The sequence below is a fragment of the Diospyros lotus genome, chromosome 8 (assembly GCF_014633365.1).
Source record: "Diospyros lotus cultivar Yz01 chromosome 8, ASM1463336v1, whole genome shotgun sequence".
Lineage (NCBI taxonomy): Eukaryota > Viridiplantae > Streptophyta > Magnoliopsida > Ericales > Ebenaceae > Diospyros > Diospyros lotus.
In genome coordinates this window covers 41,314,777-41,339,701 of record NC_068345.1, presented here as the reverse complement: position 1 = coordinate 41,339,701, position 24,925 = coordinate 41,314,777, and the positions used below count along the sequence as shown (strand labels likewise).

The 24,925-nt window shown below is 36.1% G+C and overlaps 2 protein-coding genes across 4 annotated transcripts; both read left to right on the top strand.

Annotated features, from left to right (window-relative positions):
* The first annotated feature begins 2,228 nt into the window (after positions 1-2,228).
* LOC127808389 (uncharacterized GPI-anchored protein At1g61900-like) lies at positions 2,229-15,619 on the top strand. 3 transcript variants are annotated; one of them, XM_052346915.1, is made up of 9 exons: positions 2,229-2,570; positions 2,845-3,056; positions 4,078-4,257; positions 4,359-4,964; positions 5,197-5,442; positions 5,572-5,583; positions 14,178-14,321; positions 14,461-14,505; positions 14,728-15,619. In XM_052346915.1, exons 3-9 carry the CDS (start codon positions 4,131-4,133, stop codon positions 14,799-14,801), a joined length of 1,254 nt encoding a protein of 417 aa, XP_052202875.1. In that variant the 5' UTR covers positions 2,229-2,570; positions 2,845-3,056; positions 4,078-4,130; the 3' UTR covers positions 14,802-15,619. The 3 variants fall into 3 exon arrangements, with proteins under 3 accessions (XP_052202875.1, XP_052202872.1, XP_052202873.1); XM_052346912.1 differs by lacking the exon at positions 2,845-3,056 and having other exon boundaries at positions 2,230-2,570; positions 14,728-15,616; XM_052346913.1 differs by lacking the exons at positions 2,845-3,056; positions 5,572-5,583 and having other exon boundaries at positions 2,230-2,570; positions 14,728-15,615.
* A 2,328-nt stretch (positions 15,620-17,947) lies between these two features.
* On the top strand, positions 17,948-23,033 carry LOC127808993 (protein DETOXIFICATION 40-like). Its single transcript, XM_052347766.1, has 7 exons — positions 17,948-18,396; positions 18,943-19,574; positions 20,960-21,016; positions 21,114-21,352; positions 22,324-22,442; positions 22,530-22,616; positions 22,729-23,033. The coding sequence occupies exons 1-7, from the start codon at positions 18,028-18,030 to the stop codon at positions 22,801-22,803; spliced, it is 1,578 nt and encodes a 525-aa protein (XP_052203726.1). The 5' UTR covers positions 17,948-18,027; the 3' UTR covers positions 22,804-23,033.
* Positions 23,034-24,925: the final 1,892 nt, after the last annotated feature.

Here is a 24,925-nt window from a genome sequence, read left to right as displayed (position 1 = left end):
ACAGTCGATACAGGAATTATGGTCAAAACATCTCTCTAACCACTAATTTCAAAATAAGATATTTGAAAGTATTTTTCCACCAACCCAATATATATTAAATTCAAAGATCTTTTAAGGTCTATTAAAGATAGTCATCAAACTCGGAGTTAGAATTTGTTGAGTTACACAAAGAAGCAACAAATTGCATCAAATTTGGCCATGTGAGAATAATCTAAATCATCATTCATGGTAGTAATATTTGAAAAAGAAGAAGAATTGATTGAAGATTCAAATTGACGTCTACCAACCTAGTTAGTTCCTCAACAACTTCTTATACTCATCAATCAAATCCCACACACATTTGTTTGATCCTATTAATTTCACCTCACCTCAATTTTCATATATTTGAGAAAAATTATATTGAAATAGTACTAACTTATATGTAAAATCTACGATAATTGTCGAGACTATAATATAATCTCACATATTTTTGAGAATCAGACATTAATTGTAGAATACTTTATTCTAAAAAATAACTCAATCACATTATGAAACTTCTCTTGCAAACATTCTTAGCCAATTCCCAATCACTTGGAGATGGCTCATTGTTGTATAAAGGCTCTCGGTTCAACTAAGCATTTAAAGACATCTTTATAACTTAAAATAACAATAAGCATCAAATAGGTAGAATTCACCTATTGGTACGATCAAGAATTAACTTTTTAGTGAAACCAATGTTTAATTGACATTAGGATTTCTCAAATTTTTATACTCTTTTTGTTATCGCTATCTAATAAGCCACATTGTTCCTAATTTTCTCAATAAACACCAATAATTTCCTTTAACCTATATTTAACAATCAAATTTAAAATATGAGCATAATGTCGCATATGTAGTGATTTTTCACCCAACCATACTAACTTAGAAGGTAATATTTCAAATAATACAGTAATCAGTAAGTTATTAGTAGAACGATTATTTACTGTCAATGTGGATAACTTTGTATAAAGATTCCAATTCATCAAACAATCAATTAAGAGTATTACAAACTACCTCAGAAGTGTGTGGTCAAGGCATATAGATAAACCTACACACAATAGAAAAAAAAAATATGTTAATAATGCTTTCACAGAAATCAAAAATCAAAGATGATTGCAACAAAATGGAATACACATAATAAATTAAATATAATTTGATATAAATGTTCAAAAATATTTATATACTTAACCATGCAAATTACCTCTTGTAAAATCCAAGAGTCATCCACAAAGTGTGCTAACCTCTCTTTTGATTGCTCTAAGTCCACATATGAGTAGTGATGACAATTCTATTTTGATTCTTCTCCAACAATTTCATGATTTTAACTCTTTCATATAATCGATGTTTAAGATGTCTGTCTTGATTATATTCAGAGAAATCACTTTAAATATGGGTTTGAAAGTATCTCTAAATCTTCTAAATCCAACATGTTCAACCATTGATAAAAAAGTAGAATAATCATATTAACAGTCTCATTTCTCACACAATCTTAATTAAAATTATATGCGTCAAGAAATACTTTACCATTATTCATATTTTTTTTTAGATTTTAAAAATATCAATTTTATGTCCCTTTTGAGTCCTCGATGGACAAACTTTAAATAAATTGCTTTCCACTCCCCCATCAAGTGTTTTGTCTCTTGAAATGATTCTATACATCTAATCTTGGTTGTCTTCTTTGGTTTGCCTTTTTCATTTTCTTTTTCAATTGAACTTAAGCAAGTGGTTGGTTGGGCTGGAGTTGGATTTGAATCAATGTTTACTTGAGAGTCCATAGATACTTAAAGATGACAACTAGTGGAGGACATTTGATGATCTTGGGTAGAACAATCATGTTCAGCATGAGATTTTTGCTGATATTTTCACTTGCCACAAATATTTGTGGATACGAATAATTTTGCTATATATATATATATATATATCATCCCTGCTTACAAGTGTGGATTTGGATTGGAACATGTTGAACCCAACAACCTTCCCATATCCATTATGTATGTGATAATAGGAGCAAGAATTGGATTTGCTATCATATTTATTTTCTGTAAAATTTATGGATGATTATTGTGTATTAAATTAAATAGCAATATAATAAGATGATGATATGTGGCTGTCACGTGACGGGCGCATGAGCTAAGGCTGGAACGGAGGAAAAGGCGTGGGAAAAGGCCATTGATGGAGTTTAGTATCAGAATTTGGTTGCTTTATATTCAGTGACTGATGGGGTCGGGGCCTCAAAGATGGACAGCTATTTCCTCATCACTCTGCTTTTGTCCCCTCCACACCACGCTTATTACCAGCAGCGGCAGCTCATCCATTTATGGCTCCCTCTCTCTCTCTTTCTCTCTCCCACCGTTTGCTTCCTCTCCCTCCTTTTCATATTCCCCGGCCATTTTTCTATTCTTCCACTGTAATCAATTATTTCTTCCAACAATTTCTTTCCGAGTCTTTTCTGTTGAGAGTTTCTGATCATCTTCGGCCAACAGGGATGGAAGGAGGAGGGATTGTTCACAGCCTCAGCGTCAATCTTCTCAATGTGCTTCTGTTGTTTATGAGTGAGTATTGATGGCTTTGATGGGTTTCTTCTTCTTTCTGCTTCATCCGTCGGTTTCTTTGAATTGGGTTTCGTCATAAAGTTGCTTCACTTTCCGCTTCCTGCTGTGCTGGGGGCTTTGGTGAATGGGTTTTCTTCGATCTTCATTCTTGTGTTTTAACCTTCAGCCTTTGTGTGAACTGGATAAAGCTTTGTTCTTAGTTAATTTGTGTTCTGATTTGTTGAGATGACTACCTATTTTTTCTGTTTTTTTTTTTTCTTTTTTTTTTTTTTAGTTTGATTTGATGTCCAGATGCACAAAAAGGAAAAGGAATAAAAACAATTACGGTTAGGCTGGCCAATGCAAAAAAATTTCCCCAGAGAGTAGGGGAGAAGTTATGTAACCTTGCCCTTCTCCATCAAAGAAGTGTTTTCTCTGTCTACCATCTCCAGTTCAGCTTGCCAACAGGAGCTTTACCAATATCCCATTATTGAAGCGTGATATTTGGTTAATTCTTTAACTTGCTATTTCACACACTATTTTGTACATCAAGCAAATAAAGAAAAGAAGAGGTTTATTCATTTCCTTGGTGGCTTGTAATTGTATGGTAGATATCGGTGGTGCGACTAGTTATTTATCCATTGTTAGAATCTGACTTATGCAGAGAGAAAGTGAGTGGATAGCATGGCCTATTATGTTCAGACAGAATTTACTGGAATTCTGCTGGTATTCAAATTGAAAAATCTAGTGCCGGACGATATCTAGTCTTAGTTGAATTTGCACTGTGAATGAAATCAGAAGTGAAACTTTTTTCCCCGCCATTTAGGGTTCAGACTAAAGTCTTCCCAAAGTGGCAAAACAGAGAGGACTGTTAAACAATGGCAAGTTTTGCCATTGTGCCCTTGAACATGGCACCTTCTCAATCTTTGTCAAACAATGCCCCATCCGTTATCAACTGGTGGTTTTTAAAAATTGAATGACAAAGGACAGTTGTCCAAAACTAGCATAACGGCAGAGGGGAAACAGAGAGGACTGTTACTGTAATGAAGCCTCATTTACTATACATACATTTGCAATGCAACTTGTTGATCGGGCTTCTTAAATTTTTGTAATCTCTATCATATTACTGACATCAAAACCACGTTCAGTTTCTGTAAGGAGTATTTATTCTATGTGGTCCCAGTGTTGGACTTACATACAAAATTGTTAGAATCATGGATTGATTTTCTGAGCCACTGAAGTTTCATCAAACACATTACTATATCTCCAGTCCTACACCTCATGCTAAAAATGCTTTTCCACTTAGCAATTCTAATGGCACCAAAGAAGAACATTTAGTCCAGGCTTCAATTGTTGCATATTATTTTGCTTGGATGGAGGCATATGTTTCCCTAAGTCCACATGGTTTAGATTTTCTACAGTATCCTAGTTTACACAAAAATACTCTCTCTCTCTCTCTCTCTCTCTCTCTCTCTCTCTCTCTCTCTGTTATTATTGACTCTCATTGGATGTTTCTCGGCTTTTGCAGCCCTCCATGGATCTTATTGCAGCCCATTAGATTACCTGAAAAGTTTTGGGATAATGGACACAAGGACAGATGCCTTTTTGACTGAGATTTCCCCAAGTGCAGCTCCTCAGCCCCTTCTTCCTCTTCTTGCCCCCTCACCATTAACACCATTCACAAATAACACCATCCCTAAATTATCAGGTTTCTCTAATATTTTTTCTCAAGTTTCTTGTGGAGCTGCAGGTTAACAAATTAAGTTAATTTCTTCATTTTGGTTCCTATTCACAAAATTCCTTTTGCAGGACTTTGTGCGTTAAAATTTTCTTCAGTTGAAAGTATGATGAGCATTGCATCAATTGATTGCGTGGGTGTATTCGCACCATTTCTGGCCAATGTAATTTGTTGTCCACAGTTAGAAGCCACTTTAGCTGTTCTCATTGGTCAATCTAGCAAGGATACCAATATGCTTGCTCTAAATGGGATGCTGGCAAAGCACTGCCTATTGGACTTTGAGCAAATTCTGGTTGGTCAGGGTGCCAGTGATTATCTGCAAGAAATATGTTCGATCCGTCCTACAAACCTCACAGCAGCTTCTTGCCCGGTGAATGATGTTAATGAGTTTGAGAGCACAGTGGATGCTTCAAACCTCCTTGCTTCCTGTGAAAAGATTGATCTTGTGAATGAATGTTGTAACCAGATTTGTCAGAATGCTATATCAGAAGCTGCTAGAAAGCTTGCACTAAAGGCCTATGATCTATTGAGCACAGACAAGTCTCATGCATTGTCTGACCACTCTACTAGGGTTAGTGACTGTAAAGTTATTGTACACAGATGGTTGGCAAGAAAACTTGATCCTTCTCATGCAAAGAACATTCTTAGGGGACTATCTAACTGCAACATCAACAAAGGTGAGCTGGGACTAATAGCTGAGAAAATTCTTAGAATAAATTAATCTAATACCGTGAGGTTCGCATATTTAGCCCCGGAGCTTGTAATGTCTATCAGCTTAGTTTCTGTTTAACAGTTGGAACATGTCAACTTTCTAAAAAAAAAAAAAATGAACTTTTGTATTTGTTTTGATGCCATTCATATTTTCTCTGGTGTTTCATTACTGTCTTACCACTTTCCTTTCTGCTACAGTTTGCCCTTTGGTTTTTCCTGACATGGGCAGTGTCACCAAGGCCTGTGGAAATGGGTTAAGCAACCGGACAGCATGTTGTCGCGCAATGGGGAGTTATGTGTCTCACTTGCAAAAGCAAAGCTTCATAACCAACTTGCAAGCTTTAAATTGTGCTGCATCACTTGGAATCAAACTTCAGAAAGTAAATATTACTGAAAATATTTATAGTAACTGTCACATCAGCCTAAAGGACTTTTCCCTTCAAGGTCCGTTTAGTTCCATATTGTCACTTCAATGAGCAAAAGAACGCCAATTAGAACTGATACTAATACTTGATCTGTTTTTGGTTGTGTTCTTTTGATTTGACATGGGAATTTACAATATGACTGCCACAGTTGGAATTCAAGGTGAATTGCATACTTCACATACTTTCTCTTCACAACTTTTTATGTCAATGGATTTGGTTTGTCTTGAATTGTCCTTTATAAACCTGTATGAACAGCATATTTACTTCAAGAAAGTTTGTTTTTCCATATTTACTTCAAGAAAGTTTGTTTTTCCTTTATCCTGTTTAGAATTTGTGGATAATGTCTAACTGAAAACTGATGTTTTCTTGGTGTTGCTTGTCAAGCATAGATATGTGTTATCATCAATCTTCTTATTTTGATTAAATTGCATGCTTAAGTGTCTTTTCCCTATACATGCTGTGAAAAGGCACGCTATTTAGTAATATTGAAATACTAAAATAATAGAAAAGATTTGGCAAGACCTGTTGTACCATAAATTTCTCCATCTCCACTTTATTCTTAATGAAGAAAGTGATCCATGGTCAAGCCATCTCTTTCCTCTCATTCCTCCTCTTCTTGGGCTACAAACTAACCATAGGACTAGGGAAAAGGGCATGTTACTGGCATGTTTAAATATGTCATCAGCCTCTGTATCCAAATGAGTTCACATGTTCCTTGAGCTATGGCTCTGTACTCTACTTCTGCACTGCTTCGAGCAACCACATACCGGTTTTTACTTCTCCATATCACTAGATTACCCCAAACTTTTGTGCAATACTCTGTGGTTGACTTGCTATCATCAACAGCTCCTACCCAATCTGCATCTGAAAATCCAATAATATCCCTGACTCTAGTCTTTTTAAGCAATAACCCATGCCAGGACTTCCTTTTAAATACCTCAGGATTTGGTTTGCTGCCTCCATGTGCTTTTTTGTGGGAGCATGCATGAACTGGCTTACTATGCTTACACTGAAGGCAATGTCTGGTCTTGTGAGCGATGGATAGATGAGTTTTCTTATCAAATATTGATAGCTCTCTTTATTCACTAGAAGATTACTATCTAACACCTTGTGCTTCCAGTTACGTTCCAGGAGTGTACTAGAAGGTTTACACTCAAGTTTTCCTGTCTCTTCAAGTAAGTCAAGTGTGTACTTTCTTTGTGAAATGAAGATCCCTTTGTGACTTCTTGCAACCTCCATTCCAAGGAAGTATCTAAGTTTTCCAAGATCTTTTACCATGAATTCAGCTCGAAGTCTCTTTTTGAGATTTCCAATCTCCATTTCATCATCACCTATGATCATCATATCGTCTACATATACAATGAGAATTACTTGTTGTCCTGACTTATTTTTCTTCACAAACAAGGTGTGGTCAGCTTGCCCTTGGTTGTATCCAAGACCCTTCATAACAGTGTTGAATTGTGTAAACCAAGCCCGAGGTGATTGTTTCAAACCACAAAGGGCCTTATTTAACTTACATACCTTGTCTAGATTTCTCTTTGCTTCAAATCCAGGAGGAACGCTCATATTTACCTCTTCCTCTAATGTGCTATTGAGAAAAGCATTCTTGATGTCTAGATGGTGTAGTTCCCAATCTAAATTACCAGCAATGGACAATAGAACTCTGATTGAGTTAAGTTTGGTGACTAGTGCATAGGTCTCTTCATATTCAATCTCATAGGTTTGACTAAAGCCTTGCGCTACTAGTCTTGCCTTATACCGTTCCACAGTTCCATCTAGTTTATACTTCATTGAGAATATCCATTTACTGCCAACAGATTTCTTCCCTTCCGGTAGCTTCACCATTTCCTAAGTTTCATTATCATTCAATGCTTTCATCTCTTCTAGCACAACTTCCTTCCAATTTGGATCCTAAAGTGCCTCATGAACATTTCTCCAAATATGAATCTCATCAATCTTTGCAACAAAGGCTTTGAAATTCCCTGATAATTTAGTATATGTAACATAATCTGATATAAGATACTTGGAATTTCTCATACAAGACCTTACCCCCTTCCTTATGGCAATCAATGTTATTGGTAGGTTCTTCTTCTTCTTGACATGGTTCATTTTCTTCATCTTCTTCTTGATTATCTGTAGTCATGAGATTTGTCATCGGTTCATACTCTTGAGTTTGCATTGGTACTTGTGGTCTTCATAAAGTAAACCAAAATTGGTTTTGGGTCAATGGTGTTAGATTCTCCCCCTTGACCCACATCATCACCATTTTTAGACACAAAATCAGATTTGGAAGGAAAACTTGAGGGAATCAACTCAGATTGAGAAGGAAATGTTGAGGAGATCAAATGAAAGTGCTCAAAGAAACTAGATTCCCCATGTTTGTCTCCTTGAGAACTAATCTCCCCTTGGAGAGAAACATGGGGGTAGAAGGTTTGATTTTCAACAAAGGAAACATCACATGAGATCAAGAACCTTTTTGTAGAAGGATGATAGCACTTATAGTTCTTTTGTGTGGAGGAGTAACCAAGAAAGACACATTTTAGAGCTTTAGGATCAAACTTGCTTCGGTTGGGTTGAACATTATGAATAAATACCACACGCCCAAACACACGATGTTCAAGAGAATTATGAACCCAGAAAGAGGGAAAGTCGGATAACAATGCACTGAAGGGTGTTTGATATTGAAGAACTTTGGAGGGAACACGATTAATGAGGAAGGCCAATGTAAGAATGGCTTCACCCCAAAAAAAGTGTGGAACATGACTAGCAAACATGATGGATCTTGCAACTTCCAATAGATGGCAATTTTTTCTCTCAGCAACCCCATTTTGTTGAAGAGTATACGCACATGAACTTTGGTGAAGTATTCTATATTCTTGGAGATATTTGTTGAGTTCATGGGAGAAATACTCTCTACCATTATCCGTTTGAAAAATATGGATAGATGACTGAAAAACGTTTGTGACAACCTTGTGGAATTTTTTAAAAATTTCAGTCACTTCGGATTTTTCTCTCATCAGGTAAACCCAACATACCCGGGTGTAGTCATTAATAAAGGTAACAAACCATCGGTCCTCGGTTAAGTTTAACACTCGTGATGGTCCCCACACATCACTATGAATTAAGTGGAATGGAGGAGAAGATTTATATGTATGAGGTGGATAAAATGTACGAGTTTGCTTGGCAAGAGTACAGGAATCACACTGAAATGATGAATGATCTTTATTAGCAAACAACTGAGGATACAAATGCTTTAGGTAAGAGAAACTGGGATGACTTAATTTATGATGCCACAACATAATATTGGAATTAGAAAACAAGGAAAAAACAATAGGTAACTTTGGTCTTGAAAGAGAACCAACACCTGACAAGTAATAGAGACCATTTTGCTTCTCAGCATTCCCAATCATCCTCTCCAAAGACAAATCTTGAAATTTACAATAGGCTGGGAAAAACGTTATTGAACAATTCAAATTCTTGGTTAGTTTACTCACTTAAAGTAAATTGCATTGTAGATTTGGGACATGAAGAACTGAATTCAACTTCAACCCATTGAGTTCTATATCTCCTCTCCCTATTGCTGTGCACATGGACTCATCTGCTACAATAATACCAACAGTTTTCTTACATGATTGATAGTTACTAAATCCTGTATTGGAGCTTGTCATATGGTCAGATGCACTTATATCCACTATCCAAGCATCATGTGAGTCTTTGCATGACAATAAGGAAAATATACCTTTACGTGATGTAAGTGTTGCAGAGCTAGTAGGGACAGTTTTGGAGACATCAGTAACTAAGGGAGTGTAACACCCTGTGTTGCTGGTGTTAAGAGAATGAGAAAGGAAGTGAGAAACTTCCAAAAATTCCCTTGAGAAGGAGATGGATCTTTGAGAATAATGGTGCCCTATGAGAGGGGCATTTTAGTAATTTGGATAGTGAAGTCCAATAAAGGGTAATTTGGTAAATTGGAAATAATTCCTAGGTGGAATTAAGTATGGAAGTGAATTAATTTTTCATTTTTGTTTTTATGTGGAGATAAATGAGATTAATAATTCACAAGGGGCATTTTAGTAAATTGGAGTGAAATTCCATAAAGGAATTAAATTATGAAAAATGGGGAAAATAGAGAATATTCAATTATGAGAGAAAATAATTGATTTTTCCTAAATTGGTGAATAAATGTGGTGGAGACACATGGATGGTTGAGATGGAAACTTGGAAGCTAAGGTTAGTGTCTAGAGATAACACTTGGCAAAGTCTTGTTCAAGTAAAATGGTGGGATTAAATAAATCCAAATGTTAATGGGAATTAGTCATTTATGTAATGATGGTGTTGGATTAAAAGAAAATCCAAATGAAATGGAAAATTGTCTCCCATTAATGCTTTGAAAATATGGGATTTATTTAAAGGGAAAAGAAAAGAATTATGTCTTTCATTCTTGATGTGTGAAAATTGTCTCAATTTATTAAATGGTTAGAAATTAATAAATCTAATGGATGAGATTTATTCTTGGAAAAAGAATTGATCCAAGAGCCACCATTAAGTCTTTGAAGTTGGCATGGATTGCCAAATGGGTGGAGATATTTATAAAGAGAGATGAGATAGATGGTGGAGATTTATTCTCCAAAATAAATTCATGGTGGATATTTAATCTTGGATAGGCACATGGATTGTGCTTTCTTTGAGTGGTTGAGATTAAGCCTTGGTAAAGGCAAAGTGATCCAAGGGTTGGGATTTAAAGAGATTAAATGGCATGGATTATGTTTCTTTGTGTGGATGAGATTTGCTTTCTTAAAGTAAATCCAAATGCCAAGATTTAATCTTGAGTCTATTAGATATAAAAGGAAAATGGAAGAGAGAAATTGGAAGAAGTCTTCCAATGTTAAGGTTTTCAAATGGAGAGAAGGAAATGGGAGAAGAAAGGGGAAGAAAAGGAAAGGAAGAAGATGAAGGTAAGGATTCTTCCTTAGTTTAGAAAATCCTTTTGTTTCTCTTGAATGGTGGCTTAGCTACCTTGTTTTTTTTTTTTAAGGTTTCTTTGAGTAAGGAAGTTGGAGGCAAGGAAGTTCTTGGAAGCCAAAGATTGTGGGAGCTTCAAAGAATGGAAAGAGGTAAGGAATAGCCCCATGGGATGGTGGCTCGCAAGGTTGTAAGTATGGTTCATAAACTAATATGTGTGCATTGACATGTTGTTTGTGTTCAAGGACCCATGGCTATGAGGTTGTGTGGGGTATAATAGGTTAAAGTCTCAAACCAAGGTGGTTGCGAGGATGTGGAAGCCCTAACTTTGTTGCATTGCATGCATTGGTATCACATTTTATATTAATGTTCATGCTTATTGTCATTGCACCCTTATTGAGCTTAATAGCTCATAAGGTTTTATCCTCACCTTGTAAGTTGTTCATGTGCCAAGAAAAAAGGGGAGTGTTGCAAGCTTGAAGTTGGGAAGATCATGGTGGATTTTTGTTAGTGTTATGGCTTGTTGAAGCCTAAGCATGTGTTGTAAATTATTTTGTTGGTAATGGCTTGTTAAAGTTTAAGACCATGGGTATATTTTATTTGGATGTTTGTTATGTAAGCATCAAGAGGGTTGTGTAAGCCTCATTTGTGAAATAAAAATGATATTTTGGATGTATGTTGGTGTTTATTTTGGGTGTTGGAAAAATGATTTTTGTTGGAAATGTGGATGATTTTTGGTGAGTATTTATTTAATTTAATTTTTGAAAAATTTGGGTTAGAAAGCCCAAGAGAAAAAAAAAAAAAAGAGAGAGAAAAAGTGAAGAAGGCAGCAACAGTAGTAGCTGAGGCCACCAGGTGGCCCGCAGGGGGCCACAGCCAGCAGTAGGTGCGCGAGCGTGGGGCGCTCGAGCACGCGTAGCTTGCGCGACCAGAATACCGTGGGGCCCTAGGTGCGCCAGTAGGTCCTGCCAGCCAATTTTTTTAAAAGTTTTGAAAAAAAAATGGTGGTTTTTGGGGCATTTCTTGATCGATTGTGAGCCTCATAGGAATTTTCAAAATAAATGGATTTTTCAGACATTTTTGAGATAAATGCCGAATTTTTGAAAATGAAAATTTTGAATTTTTCCTTGGATTTTGGGAAAACCAATGGGATGTTTGGAATTTTAAATTATATGAAGCCTAGTAGAATTCCCGGAAAGAAGAAGAATTAATAATAAAATGATGATTGAGCAAATTTAATAGAAATTAATTAGTCAAGTGTGGGTATGGTTAAAGCCCAAATCTGCTAGTCGATCTTGGGATTAAAGGAAGAGAAGGACGAAGTCTAGTTCCCACCTAGGGCGTTTCGTGTTGAAACATAGTCCGCCCCTTCACATATGGCCGAGCATGTGAGTTGTTCGAATGATTATTCACGAGTGGCACCCGTAAGTGGGAACGGGGCATCATAGGGAGTCATCAATTTTTGAAGGATTTCCATTTGTTCTATTGTAAATGGTTGGGAGGCCATACCAGTTGTTTCAACCACATAGGCAATTTTTTTTCCTTTGGCTTCGTGGTTTCTAATATGGAGGCTTGTCATGAATATCCCAGCACATGTCTTTAGTATGGTTGGGCTTCTTACAATGCTCACACCATGGTCATTTGTCCTTTCAGAAGTTCTTTTTGAATTATATCCTTGATTTCGGTTTGCAGCTTGAGCAGATCCCTAGACTACTATTTCGGTGGATGAGTATTGTACTGGAGAAGATAGTACTTTCCTCCTTGTTTCCTTACGCCTAACTTCAACAAACACTTCCTTCATGTTAGGTAGGGATTTTGTGCTAAAAATACGTCCTCGAACGTCATCAAGGTCTTGATTCAAGCTTTGTAAGAAATCAAATATTCGATCTCTTTCCATCATCTTATTGTATAGAACTTCATCGTCCGAACACTTCCATTCAATATTGTGAAACAAATTAATTTGATACTAAAGTTCTGAGAGTGTATTAAGGTACTCATCGACAAATAATGTACCTTGTCGGGTGTTTCGAATCCTAGAGCGGATTTCTAAACTTTGAGATATATCCTCCAAGTCTAAGTATATTTCTTGTACTATATCCTATACTTCTTTTGTTGTTTCGTAGAATAGATACAAGTGCCCAATTCTTTGCTCCATTGAGTTTATCAACCACACCATCACAATTGAATTTTCTGCTTCCCAGACACTATAGGTGTTAGAATCTGATGGAGATGGTACCGTTACTCCTGTCAAATATATCTTTTCTCTTCCCTTGATTACTAGTAATATCGATTGATATCACTCTCTAAAATTACTCCCATTCAATTTATGAGATGTGATTTGTATTGAGGGGTTTTCAAACTGACCGGATATTAAGGATAATCGTGGTGTGGAGACAGTCGAGATACTTGAGGATTCTAACGTGGAAGAAGTGGAGTTGGTCATTTGATCAATAATAGTTGCAAGGATGAGAAGCACTACTGCACCCAAAGAGGAAGTAGCTGAAGGCAGAAGAAAAAAAAAATAGTGGTGGACGGCGGCCGGTAACGGCGGTCGGTGATGGATAGCAACGAAACCTTAGGGATCTGGAAGGAAGACAAGTTCAACGATGGTGACAGTGTCGTAATCGGAGCACCAAAGAACGAGATCGAAGCAAAAGAAGTTTCTGGGGACCATTCTGACCAGCAGCGCACGGCGGCGTCAGTTGTGGTTGGACTTGGCGGGCTGACCGATCTGAGGTGAACGACGGCGACTACAATGGTTACGCCAACAAATAATGACCGATGGTGCTATTGAGGCCTGGCACGGCAGATCAGCTGCTGAAGACGGCGGCCCTTGGTGATGCTGCTGAAGGCGGTGCGGCTGATGCTGCTGAAGGTGGGGCACAGGCACACGGCGGCGCGACTGATTCTGCTGAGGGCTGCTGCGCGACTGATGCGATTGCCAGTGGACGTGGGATGCCGTTTTCCAGCAGCGCTCGGTGATGTTGGTGCTTAGGGGCGGATCCAGAAATCTAGATAAGGGGAGGCTAAAATTTTTTTTTGAGGTGTAGAACCACGCATCACAAATTTTGGGGTGAATTGTAATTTTTTTTTTGACTGAGTTATTACTAAAATTATTTTTATATTAAAAAATTAATTTTAATAGTGGGTTGTCCTGGGCTTCAGCCGAGGACAGGACAACTTACACGAGCATCCACCCCTGCTGGTGCTGGTGAAAGCCCTTTCCTTACTCTGCTCCCGGCGTTTGAAGACAATGGCGGACTCGACTGCTAACTCCAGCGGCAGATTGGAGGCAGCTGCTGCAACTCTCGTCTGGTATGGCTGGAAGCACTGGTCTTGTGCCTGGCTCTGATACCATAAAACATACAAAAATAATGCATATGATATCTTCACACCCTAAACCTAATCACCCATACGTCTTATATACAAAACTAACCCACTAAATCTCCCATTATTCAACCTAAAAAATGGAGAAAGCAACCCCAGGAAACATGGACCCATGAATCCACAATTTGTGGGATCTCATAAATTGTGGATCCTTTGTCCCTATTACCTACATTTAGCATCTTCATGTATGAAGTTGGGCTGGTGGAGTTTGTTTAGCATCTTCATGTATGAAGTTTTATGAGTGAGCTGTTTATATGTATTTCTTTCTTGCACACGTCTGTATCTTGATATATTGTATAACCTACTTTATCCGTTTTTGCTGTTTATATGTATTTCTTTCTTGAACATGTCTGTATCTTGATATATGATATATTGTATAACCTACTTCATCCGTTTTTGGATTAGAGTCTGGATGCCTTTTGCCAAGTTTGCCATCGGATGCAATGTTTGACAAAATCTCTGGAGTTACCTTCCTCTGTGATTTAAATGATAACATTCCAGCTCCTTGGCCTTCTACTCCCCTAGTACCAGCTTCATCCTGTAATAAAAGTACGTAGACCTTTTGCTTGAATTCATCTTGATGGATCGAGTCATCCAATTCATTTTCACTTTTCGCCAGCAAGTTGAAAGTAATATCTGCAGTCCTCTGCAATGCTCTGGCTAATTTATTTTGGAATTTTTTGAACAGCGGTCAAAATTCCTGCACTTCCAGCAGTAGCATCTGGGCAAAGTGGTTAGTATCCTAATCACATCTCCTAAGCGATATTCTTTGAATATTCTTAAATCTATCTATTGAAAGTTTTGTACACTATTTGTTGCTTTGTCCTCGTCAAAGGATATATACGGTTTTGGGGGGGGGGGTGTTATTGCAGCTTAACAGTTAACTTCCATGTCGTTGCCTGGAATTGTCGAAAGCTGTCATTGTCTCTGAAACTTGAACTGTTGTACTCTGCAGGTCGTCAAGACAACTATTACATGTTTCATAAGCTTCTTGCAACTTCAGTGGTGGTGCTCATGATTGTCCTGTAAATTTCAGTTGAACTATGCTTGGCGGTCTAGTTGAGAATGAATGGAAAGCTTCCCCTATGCCTGATTGAATTTATCAGCCCTTGGAGAACAAACACACACAATCACATCCATCATGCTATATATAAGAGAAGACTTGATGCCCTTCGTCCAACCTGTATGAATCAGGAGAGCATATCTCAGTATGAGGTGAGTCTTTAAGTTTGGATTTGTCTTAATATCTATTCATCATCATTCTTTCAAGCTTGTGTAATAAATTTTTGTATAGAATGTTCACACAAGTGAGAGAGAGTAACGTCTTTGTTGCCATTTGAATTCAGAACGCAGAGAGAGCAATTGAATGTTATCTTCTTTGCACAAGCAAATAGTGAAAACTGGAACAATTTGTTCACTGTTCATCTTCTTGGGTTTGTGAAATGAACTTGCCCCCAAATATAAGAATAAAAAAATAATAAGAAAAACAAACATGATCAGGCCCAGCCAGCAGGTGGTGAGAGTAATGGGTGGCAAAGGTTGCCTTGGTTTATAAAGACATTTTTGTTCTGGACCTCGAATGTTAAATTATAGTGGGTAAGTGCTAAGTGGGTAACAGAGACTTCTTCTTTATTGTTGAACTCACAATCTCTGTGACATTTCCCAATTGGCATTGAGCTCCATGTCTTCATGCAGCACAGCCTCATCATTGTCACTATACCCTTCTTCTATAGGGAAGTGAGGCTGGAAGACTGATTGGTTTTTTTTTTTTTTTAATCTTTTTCAATTAATAATTATCTCTGAGGGACCATTTCTGTAGTTTATTCAGAAGATCAGGCCATGTATCTGGACAATTTCTCTACTCTTCCATAGACTGATTGCTCTTTACAAAAGAGGTTTTACTCTAGATATGGGTTTTTTTTTTACACAATTTGGACCGTTAAATTTAATATTTGTGATGATATTTTAAACAAATTGTCATATCAACGCAAATATATAAGATATAATGTAAAGTGTGATTCTAAAGAGTGTCAATCTGTCTGTACTATGAGATTTATGTCAGATAATTTCATAATTGTTTATTTAATAAATAATATCAGGGTTTTCATTCACTTATTTTGATGAGTTATTATTAAAGGGACTGGAAATATATATATAATAAATATATATTATTTAAAAACAAAATATTTTATTACATTTTAGTCGTTACTCTAATAGTAACGAGTAACGGTTAGCGTTACTTTTAAGGGGGCATTTGTTAAAATGAGCAAAATAAGGTGGTATCAAGATAAGATTAGGATGCTTTTCGGATCAAGATATGAAATGATCAAGATAAGACCGGAAAGCATTTCAAGATTTCTATCGACTGTTTGTTAAATTTTTAAGAATTCATTGATAATTATATTTTTTCTTTTCATGTGTTTGTTAATACATATCACAAGCATCAAGATAAAAGTTTTTTTATCAAAATATCTCTATTATCAAATTTATGATTAAAATAGTATTTTATGATTAATATGAATTGTCAAAAAAATTAAGATTAAAATTAAAAATAATATTTTATTTTTCAAATTCATGTCTAAAAATAAATTTAAAAAGAGTTGAAAAGAGTTAAATAAAATATATATAGAGAGAAATTTAAATTTTAAAAATCAATGAAATGAATAATGTTATTTAAATTTTAAAAATTGTCAAAACATATAATAATTTTAAAATATATTAAAAATATTAATTATAAGAGTTAAATAAATAAAATTTTTAATAAATTTAAATTTTTAAAATAAACTAAATGATATTAATTATCTTACAAGGGGCAGATAAGTAATTCAGCCTTATTTTGAAATAGCAAGATAAATTTATCTGATGGGGGAGGTCGGATAAATTTATCTTGAAAGGGAGAAATAAGAGGTCACGTGAGGTCTTTTCCGGAAATGGTCAGATAAGGTTAACAAACAAGTTAGAAATACCAAATATCAGAATGCTTCTCATATCTAACATTTTTTCCCTTTTATCTTGGTTAACAAACACCCCTAAAAGTATAAATTATTAGCCAGTGTTAATTAACCGGTGGTTAAATAAGATTAAATACACATAGCTTTTAGATAATATGTATTTATTATATTTTGTGTTTAAGAGTGTACATTTTCTGTTTGTTATTTTCGTAATCAGAGTTTTGTTACGTGTATTTAATGTGTTTTATTTTTAATATTAAATATTTTTATTAAATTCTAATGAATACATAAATAAAAAAACATAAGGATTTTTTTATAAATATAATTTTTAATATAAAAAATTATAAAAAATAAGCATAAATTTCATGATGTATTTAAATAAACATAAACATAAATTCTATTATTCATGAGTTATGACTTACTAATTAAAAAATAATAAATTTAAAAAAAATCAAACATAATATAAACAATAAATTAAAAATTTTACTTACTTTTAAAAATAAAAAGTAAATTTGAAAGCTGTGTTAAAGAAGGAGAAAAGTTTTGCCACTAATTTAGTTAAAAACAAAAAAAAAAATTATCTCTAACATCTTTGTGAACGATAATGCATTTCGGATATTTTTTTAATATTATGAAACAATTTTAAAACGTTTTAAAATTATAGAAATAGCCCTAAAACGTTTTTTAACGTTTCAAAATTGCAAGAACAACGTTCCCAAAATATTTTCATACATCATAGGTAAAAAATGACACTTGGTGTGACATTATTATATTAGTGTATTGCAACATATGTTTAGTCAATATAAATGTATAATACATTAATATAAAAATGTCACATCAAATATTATTTATTAAATTTTCCATATGTTAAAATGATATATATATATATATTTAAATTAAGGAGTGAATAAGTCTACCATTATTTGCAAGGAAAAAAGAAATAGGTCTACCACGGCGGCTTTCTAAATAAGAAGTAAATACCAACTTCTCCACATATATATATTATAACACTGCAACAACTTGTCCTCTTATCCCAGGGCAAATAAATGGACAAAACTTTATATTAAATTCTTATCTTCCTTCCTTAATTATTATGTTTTAAAGCGTTGCCCTAACGAGTGTTCTCGCGTCACTCCTTTGTACTTAAAATATTAAATTAACTATAATATATATATAAGTATTTGAATGATAAAAAATTACCTAGGGAAGGGATATATATATATATGAGTACATCCACAGCACAAGCGTCTCAAAGCCGGCCAAGCCTTTCCACACCCCATAGCCATAAGCAGATAGAGGGGGAGATGGAGAGAGAGAGAGAGGGGATGGAAAGGATAAACGAAGATGGCGATGGAAGTCAGGTGAATTATGAAAGGATGCCAAGTTCTGATGATAAAATAGTTAAATCCATGCCTGCAGCAGAGGCAGTGAGCTCTGAACTGGAGGAGGTGCTATCGGACACCAGCTTGCCGCGGCTCCGGCGGCTGCGGAAGGCCACCGCCGTAGAGCTGAGGGTTCTGTTCAAGCTAGCAGCTCCGGCGATCGTGGTCTACTTGCTCAACAACGTCACCTCCATGGCCACCCAGATCTTCTGTGGCCATCTGGGCAACCTTCAGCTCGCTGCTGCTTCTCTTGGCAACAACGGAATCCAAATCTTTGCTTATGGTGTCATGGTAATATCTACATAATTAATTAATTCGTCCTCTCTCTCTCTCTCTCTCTGTTGTACGTATATGGGCACATAAATAGATGTGAATTAATATGCAATATCTGTAGATCTTTGGATATATATGATTGTCCACAAATAATCATATAGAAAGAGACGAGCAAATTGATATAGTTGGGAATTTTGCAAGAAAATAGATTCAAGTTCATCCAAAGAATGAAAGAGATGGCAATTCTATGATTATTTAATGACTCTTTTATATACATAACCCCACCAAAAGGTGGAATGTTCTTTGGAATGAATTGAGTATATATCTGCCCTATGAAACGATGATATATATATTATAATCAAATGCTTTTCTTTTGGAATTTGGGAAGGTCCATATTAATTTATCTATATATTTTGCAATCTTGTAATAAAAAATCAGTGAGAATAATAGGGGCCTCTCATCCGAAATAGATAGATACTAGTAATTAATTAATAAATTTATGTCTATCTCATGCAAGGAATTCATTTTTTACTTAAACTTTTTTTATGTTCCACATGTTGTCAGCTCGGGATGGGAAGTGCAGTGGAGACGCTTTGTGGCCAAGCCTACGGAGCTCACAAGTACGAAATGCTGGGCGTCTATCTGCAAAGATCCGCCATCCTCCTCACTGCCACCGGCATCCCTCTCACCTTCGTCTACATCTTCTCCAAGCCACTCCTCATCCTGCTGGGCGAGTCCCGGGAAATAGCATCCGCGGCGGCCGTCTTCGTCTACGGCCTCATCCCCCAAATCTTCGCCTACGCCGCCAACTTTCCCATCCAGAAGTTCCTGCAGGCGCAGAGCATAGTGATGCCGAGCGCCATCATCTCCACGGCGGCGCTGGGGCTGCACCTGCTGGCGACGTGGGTGGTGGTGTTCCAGCTGGGGTGGGGGCTGCTGGGGGCCTCCCTGATGCTGAGCCTGTCGTGGTGGATCGTGGTGGTGGCTCAGTTCGTGTACATACTGAGGAGCCGGCGGTGCAAGCACACCTGGAGAGGGTTCAGCGTTCAGGCGTTTTCCGGGCTGTGGGATTTCTTGAAGCTGTCGGCAGCTTCAGGGGTGATGCTGTGCTTGGAGACTTGGTACTATCAGATACTTGTTTTGATTGCTGGATTGCTTGAGAATGCCGAGATTGCTTTGGATTCTCTCTCTGTTTGGTAAGTACCATCTATCTATCCATATATATATATATATATATTGTTCTCTTAATTTTTTACTTTGATCTTGAATTTGTTACAATTCTAAGAGAATTTAAATTAGGAGTTAAGGATTCAGCATTTTAATGAACCAATCATCCAAATCTAGTACAAAACTTTGGTGCTGCATGGAGACCCTTCGACGTACACATACAGTAAGAGATAGCCCACAGCCCCCCACCATGTTACCTTTCGAACGTTCATCCATGTGGTGTGGGAAGTGCAGTTGGGATTTTTATATGTAATCTGGTGCCCTTCATCCATCTGCAAGCTAACGGTCAAATTATCGTTTCTTGAAAAATATAAAAGATATCAGCCGGTCAAATATTCTTCCAGAACAGTCTGGATCTTTTTGCAATATTGGCTTTTACCCTTTTTTATCTAATTTTTAAGATTAATTTGATGGAGAAAAAGTTTTAATTAATAGATTATGATAGATTTAAAAATTTTAATTTCAATGTGATTGTGAGTTGATGTTTATAAATAGCCTTTGGACCACTCACATTTTGTGAAGAGATAATATATTCAAATTATTGTACTTGTTTATTGATAATTACTAGAGTCCCTATATATAATGCAACTAATTATTTGAAATCATAAAATTATTTTATTTTAATTAGTGAATTATCTTTATTGTTGTCAAAATACAAAAATGAATCTTCTAGTGTGTAAAAATGTCTCGATTAGGATATGGGAGTATCTCGTGGAGTCTCCAAAAGACTTGCAAAGAAAGAAACTAGTTTGAAGCATGGGTGAGGTGATCACCACGAACCCTCCAATGCTTAAATCAACATCGTGCTCAAAGTAAAATTATAATCTCAGTCAAGTTATGAGCATGTCTTATCTTGGAGGAGAGTTCTTTCATTTATAGAGTTAAAGGAGATTGATAGATGGAGGGAGACCTATAATCTTTAGTGGGCCTTTCAAGCTTTCTTTTGGATTTGTAGGCAAAGGTATTAGAATCGTTAACCCATGAAAGTCTTCTAAATAGTAATTTTCAAGTGACTCATGAATTCTCGAGAGGAATTCTCAAAGACATCAAATGAGGCTCCTCAACTAAGGTCACTCGATTTTGGTCTCAATCATTCGGGTTAAAAGTCATTCGCTTGATTAGTTAACTATCCCATAGGTGTTTCTCAAGTAATTATATAGTCTCTCGCCCAAGTCTTTCTCCCCCCAAGTCTCTCGATAGATTGTGGGCTTTCTTCTTTATAGTTGAACTTATCATCGAGCATAACAATCTCATTATAATAAGATCATGGACAGAGACTATTGAGACGAACCACGTTAATTTTTTATGTATTATTATTATTTCATTTAATTTATATATGTTTATTATCACGCAGCATGACAATAAGTGGATGGGTATTCATGATTTCAGTGGGGTTCAATGCAGCCGCAAGGTATGGTTTATTTTCTCTTTTTTTATTTTAATTATAAATAGTAGAGTAATTAAATTAAAATAATTAGTATTAACTTTCATTTGATTGATAATGAAAGTGTGAGGGTGAGTAATGAGCTTGGGGCTGGACATCCCAAATCAGCAGCGTTTTCAGTGGTGATCGTCACCTTAAGCTCATTCAGCATCGCCGTAATCTTGGCCGTGGTTGTGCTCGCCTTGCGCGACGTCCTCAGCTACGTCTTCACCGACGGCGAAACCGTGGCGGAAGCCGTCTCGGATCTTGCACCCTACTTGGCCGTTTCCATCATCCTCAACGGTATCCAACCGGTTTTATCAGGTACCTTAACTTCATCATGACCAAAAAAAAAAAAAGTGTCGCTATTTCTGATCACTGTTTAACTTAATTCTTCACTTGCACTTGAATTGCAATTAACCTTGTCATTTATATAGGTGTCTGATGAGGTGACAGTTTTATATATTGCCCAAATTCATGAACAAAATTAATTAAAGGGATCTAAGGTTAATTATTGTTGTCTTATTAATGAAAATTATTGATCATTTTTTTTCATTAAGACTAGTAGATATATATATAAGACTAGTAGATATATATATATATATACTAGTCTTAATGATTGAGATGAAGATTAGTTTTATATATATATCTACTAGTAAATGATTGAGATGAAGATTAGATTTGTTTAAGCACAAAAGTTTGAAGAAGTCACTTCATTCTATATATAGTCTCGAGGATATGATGAAGGAACCATTTAGGCTCCTCATTATTCGTTGGTTGGTCCTGACAATCATCAAAGAGAAAAAGGAGAATTTTGTAACTAATTTGTCGTCGATCTACTCACTCAATCTCGATCGGATCTGATTGGTAAGTTGGGTCTGCTTGTTGAACCTGGCCAATTTGGAGTCTGCCCAACAAATAATTAACGAAGGTTAATTTGCAATTAATTAATTTTGGTTGAAATTAACAGCCTACCGTACGTGGTCGGTCTCACTACAGGGTTCGCCCAGCCCAGCCCGTCTTCTCTCTTCCTCTTTACACAACAAGGGTGATTTGTGTTATGCACTCCTAATTAAAATAAATAAATAATTTGTTAAGTGACGACGTTTTATATATAATAATCTCTCAAAGAAGGGGCCGGCCGGCAGCCAAAGACAGAACAGACGACGAAATTCTCTTATATACATATATATATATATGTATGTATGTATGTATATTCTCATTCGTTACGATGATGACAAGCAAGCATCGTCGCGAGCAGTCATTAATATATATGTATATGTATATAAATGAAGGGGTGGCGGTTGGATGCGGATGGCAAGCCTTCGTCGCGTACGTAAACGTCGGGTGCTATTACGTGATCGGGATCCCATTGGGTGCTATCCTCGGCTTTACCTTCGATCTTGGTGCCAAGGTATACATGCATACATACATACACAGAGAGTATGATTTAGCCTTAATTAATTATGATTACCCTTGATTTAATTAATTAATTATGCAGGGAATATGGTCAGGGATGATGGCTGGCACTTTCATCCAAACTCTCATCTTAGTGTGGGTTACTGCACGCACCAAATGGGATCAAGAGGTATAATCACATCGAGGAGGAGCTTATCTAATCAATCAATCAATTGTTTATTAAATGCCCACCAACTAATATTTATTATTATTATGGCCAAATTAAATTTCGATATTTTCAGGTTGAGAAAGCAAGGGATCGGTTGGGTAAATGGGAAGAGAGCGACCAGCAGCGGCAGCCTCTCCTTTCAGGCTGAGCCTGAGCCTGAGCCCGAGCGGCACCAACTTGACCAAAAGTTGATTCATTAGTCCTTATCTATGGACTCGTCTTTTGAATCATTTATTTATGTATATATAGTTGACTGATGCACCATCGGCCCTTGTCTCTTCCATTTATTTGTCACACTCCATGTCGAGCGACTGATTAAGGAATAAGCATTTATCTAAAAGAAACAATATATTATTATAAGAATTTATTAATAAAATATATCCTTCGTTTAAAAATAAAAATTAAATCTATTAACAAAATATCAACTCGTAACATCTAAACAATAACTAATTTTTTAAATAATTTTACTACTATATTAAGACTTATTTTATTTAAAATTTAACTTAAAACGTTAAAAATAAATTATTATTATTATCAAATATCAGCCCAGTACACTTTCATTTAACTAGGTGGAACAGGCCTGGCGTGGGCCAACCCGGCCCAATCTGCTAACTAGTGGGCTGCTTGGCTTAATATATACATGTTGAATGTCTTGTATATATCTACCCTTCAGATTGTCCAATATGTGTTGGAATATCTCACTCCTGCATCTATACTAATATTCGTTAAAGGTAAGTGGCATTTCATAATAATTATTTAAATTTTAACTTTTTAGATAAAATTTTAAATAAAATAAGTTTTATCATATAATAGATCAAATTCCTTTGTTCGACCTGTTAATGTATTAACCCTGTTTGAATCGACCAAACCAACCAAGAACAATCATAAATCGTGAAAAGTAAAGAACACATGAACACAAAGTTTTTACGTGTTCGAATCAATAGATCCTACTCACGATAGAGGTTCCGCCTCTAGTCAATCCACTAATAGCTTTTGGTTACAATCGGATTACAAAATCACAACAAGAACAAAAACGTATTGCAAATACATCAACTGAAATTAGAAAGAAAATACAAGAAGAAGTATAGAATATATTCTACCGATCTCAAGATCGTGTCAAGAATCTGATCTATCAGTTACACCAAATCTCTCACGCCTCAGGCGATTCAACAACAGAGATTAAAGCAATACAACCTCACCGTGTGATCTTACCAACAAACCGAAGCCAATCGAACGAGAGAAGGATTTCCAAGCGAGAAAGAGTTTCACTTTGAGTGCGGCGAACATAGGGTTTCAAAAGAGAGCAATAGCAGATCTGATAGCAATTAGGGCATGAAGCTGCCCTTATATATCATTAGGCAACCGGCTGGGCTTAACCAAATCACATGGGCTGCATGACAAATGGGCTTGGCTCATAAAATAGATCTCGGCCCAATGGCTATTTGGCCCACAAAATAAACAGCAGATCAATTATATATATATATATATATTTAAATGTTAGCAAAATAAACATAAGATGAAACCCAAATATATGCAAACATACAACACATATCAATTATAAAAAAAAATACATTTTGAATCATAAATCCTAACAAATTCCACCTTGATTCAAGAATAGATTAATAGTGGAGTTGACCAGAGACCTCTACAACTCTCCCAGCTACAACAAGAGCACATCGAGCAACAACACAACTTGCTCAAACTTAAGAACCGAGACAGACTCGATTAATACATGCCTCATTTAAAACAACAGAAAGCTTTATCAAGACTTCTATAAACAAGACATCAGGGCTAACACTCAGCCTTCCATTAGACACAAAAATTTCCTAAGGTTCCACCTTAAGACTAACAAATTTCTACCTCAAATTGTACATTAACAGTTTGTTTAGGTAAGTCTAAATCTACAAGGCCATCAAATACTACAAGACCAGACACACATCACCATCTAGAAACAAGTCCTAGACAGAAACCAGGAACTCAAAACATCTCCTAATAAAGAGACAGAGAAAGCAACTTACAACCTATGGGAATAAAAAAGAAAACACAGGCATCTATGGAAAACTCTACCCCATACAATAAAACAGGATTTATACAGCCCTCTAGGTTACAAACCTAAACAAATCCATTCATGCCTAACATGCTTAACTCTAACAGCTCTCTTATGACCAATGTACCCTAGCCTTTTAATGCCTAGACATCAAGCCTACAGAGCTTCTATTCTCTCATAACCATCAATCAGGTTGGCTGATTATTCTCTAGCTTTATTTTTC

Coding starts and splice junctions, on each gene's coding strand:
- LOC127808389 (XM_052346912.1), top strand. CDS start 2,336: ATGGCTCCCTCTCTCTCTCTTTCTCTCTCCCACCGTTTGCTTCCTCTC. Junction 4,258..4,358: donor CACCATCCCTAAATTATCAG/GTTTCTCTAATA, acceptor TTCCTTTTGCAG/GACTTTGTGCGTTAAAATTT. Junction 4,965..5,196: donor TAACTGCAACATCAACAAAG/GTGAGCTGGGAC, acceptor TTTCTGCTACAG/TTTGCCCTTTGGTTTTTCCT.
- LOC127808993 (XM_052347766.1), top strand. CDS start 18,028: ATGGAGAGAGAGAGAGAGGGGATGGAAAGGATAAACGAAGATGGCGAT. Junction 21,017..21,113: donor GGGTTCAATGCAGCCGCAAG/GTATGGTTTATT, acceptor TGATAATGAAAG/TGTGAGGGTGAGTAATGAGC. Junction 22,617..22,728: donor GCACCAAATGGGATCAAGAG/GTATAATCACAT, acceptor CGATATTTTCAG/GTTGAGAAAGCAAGGGATCG.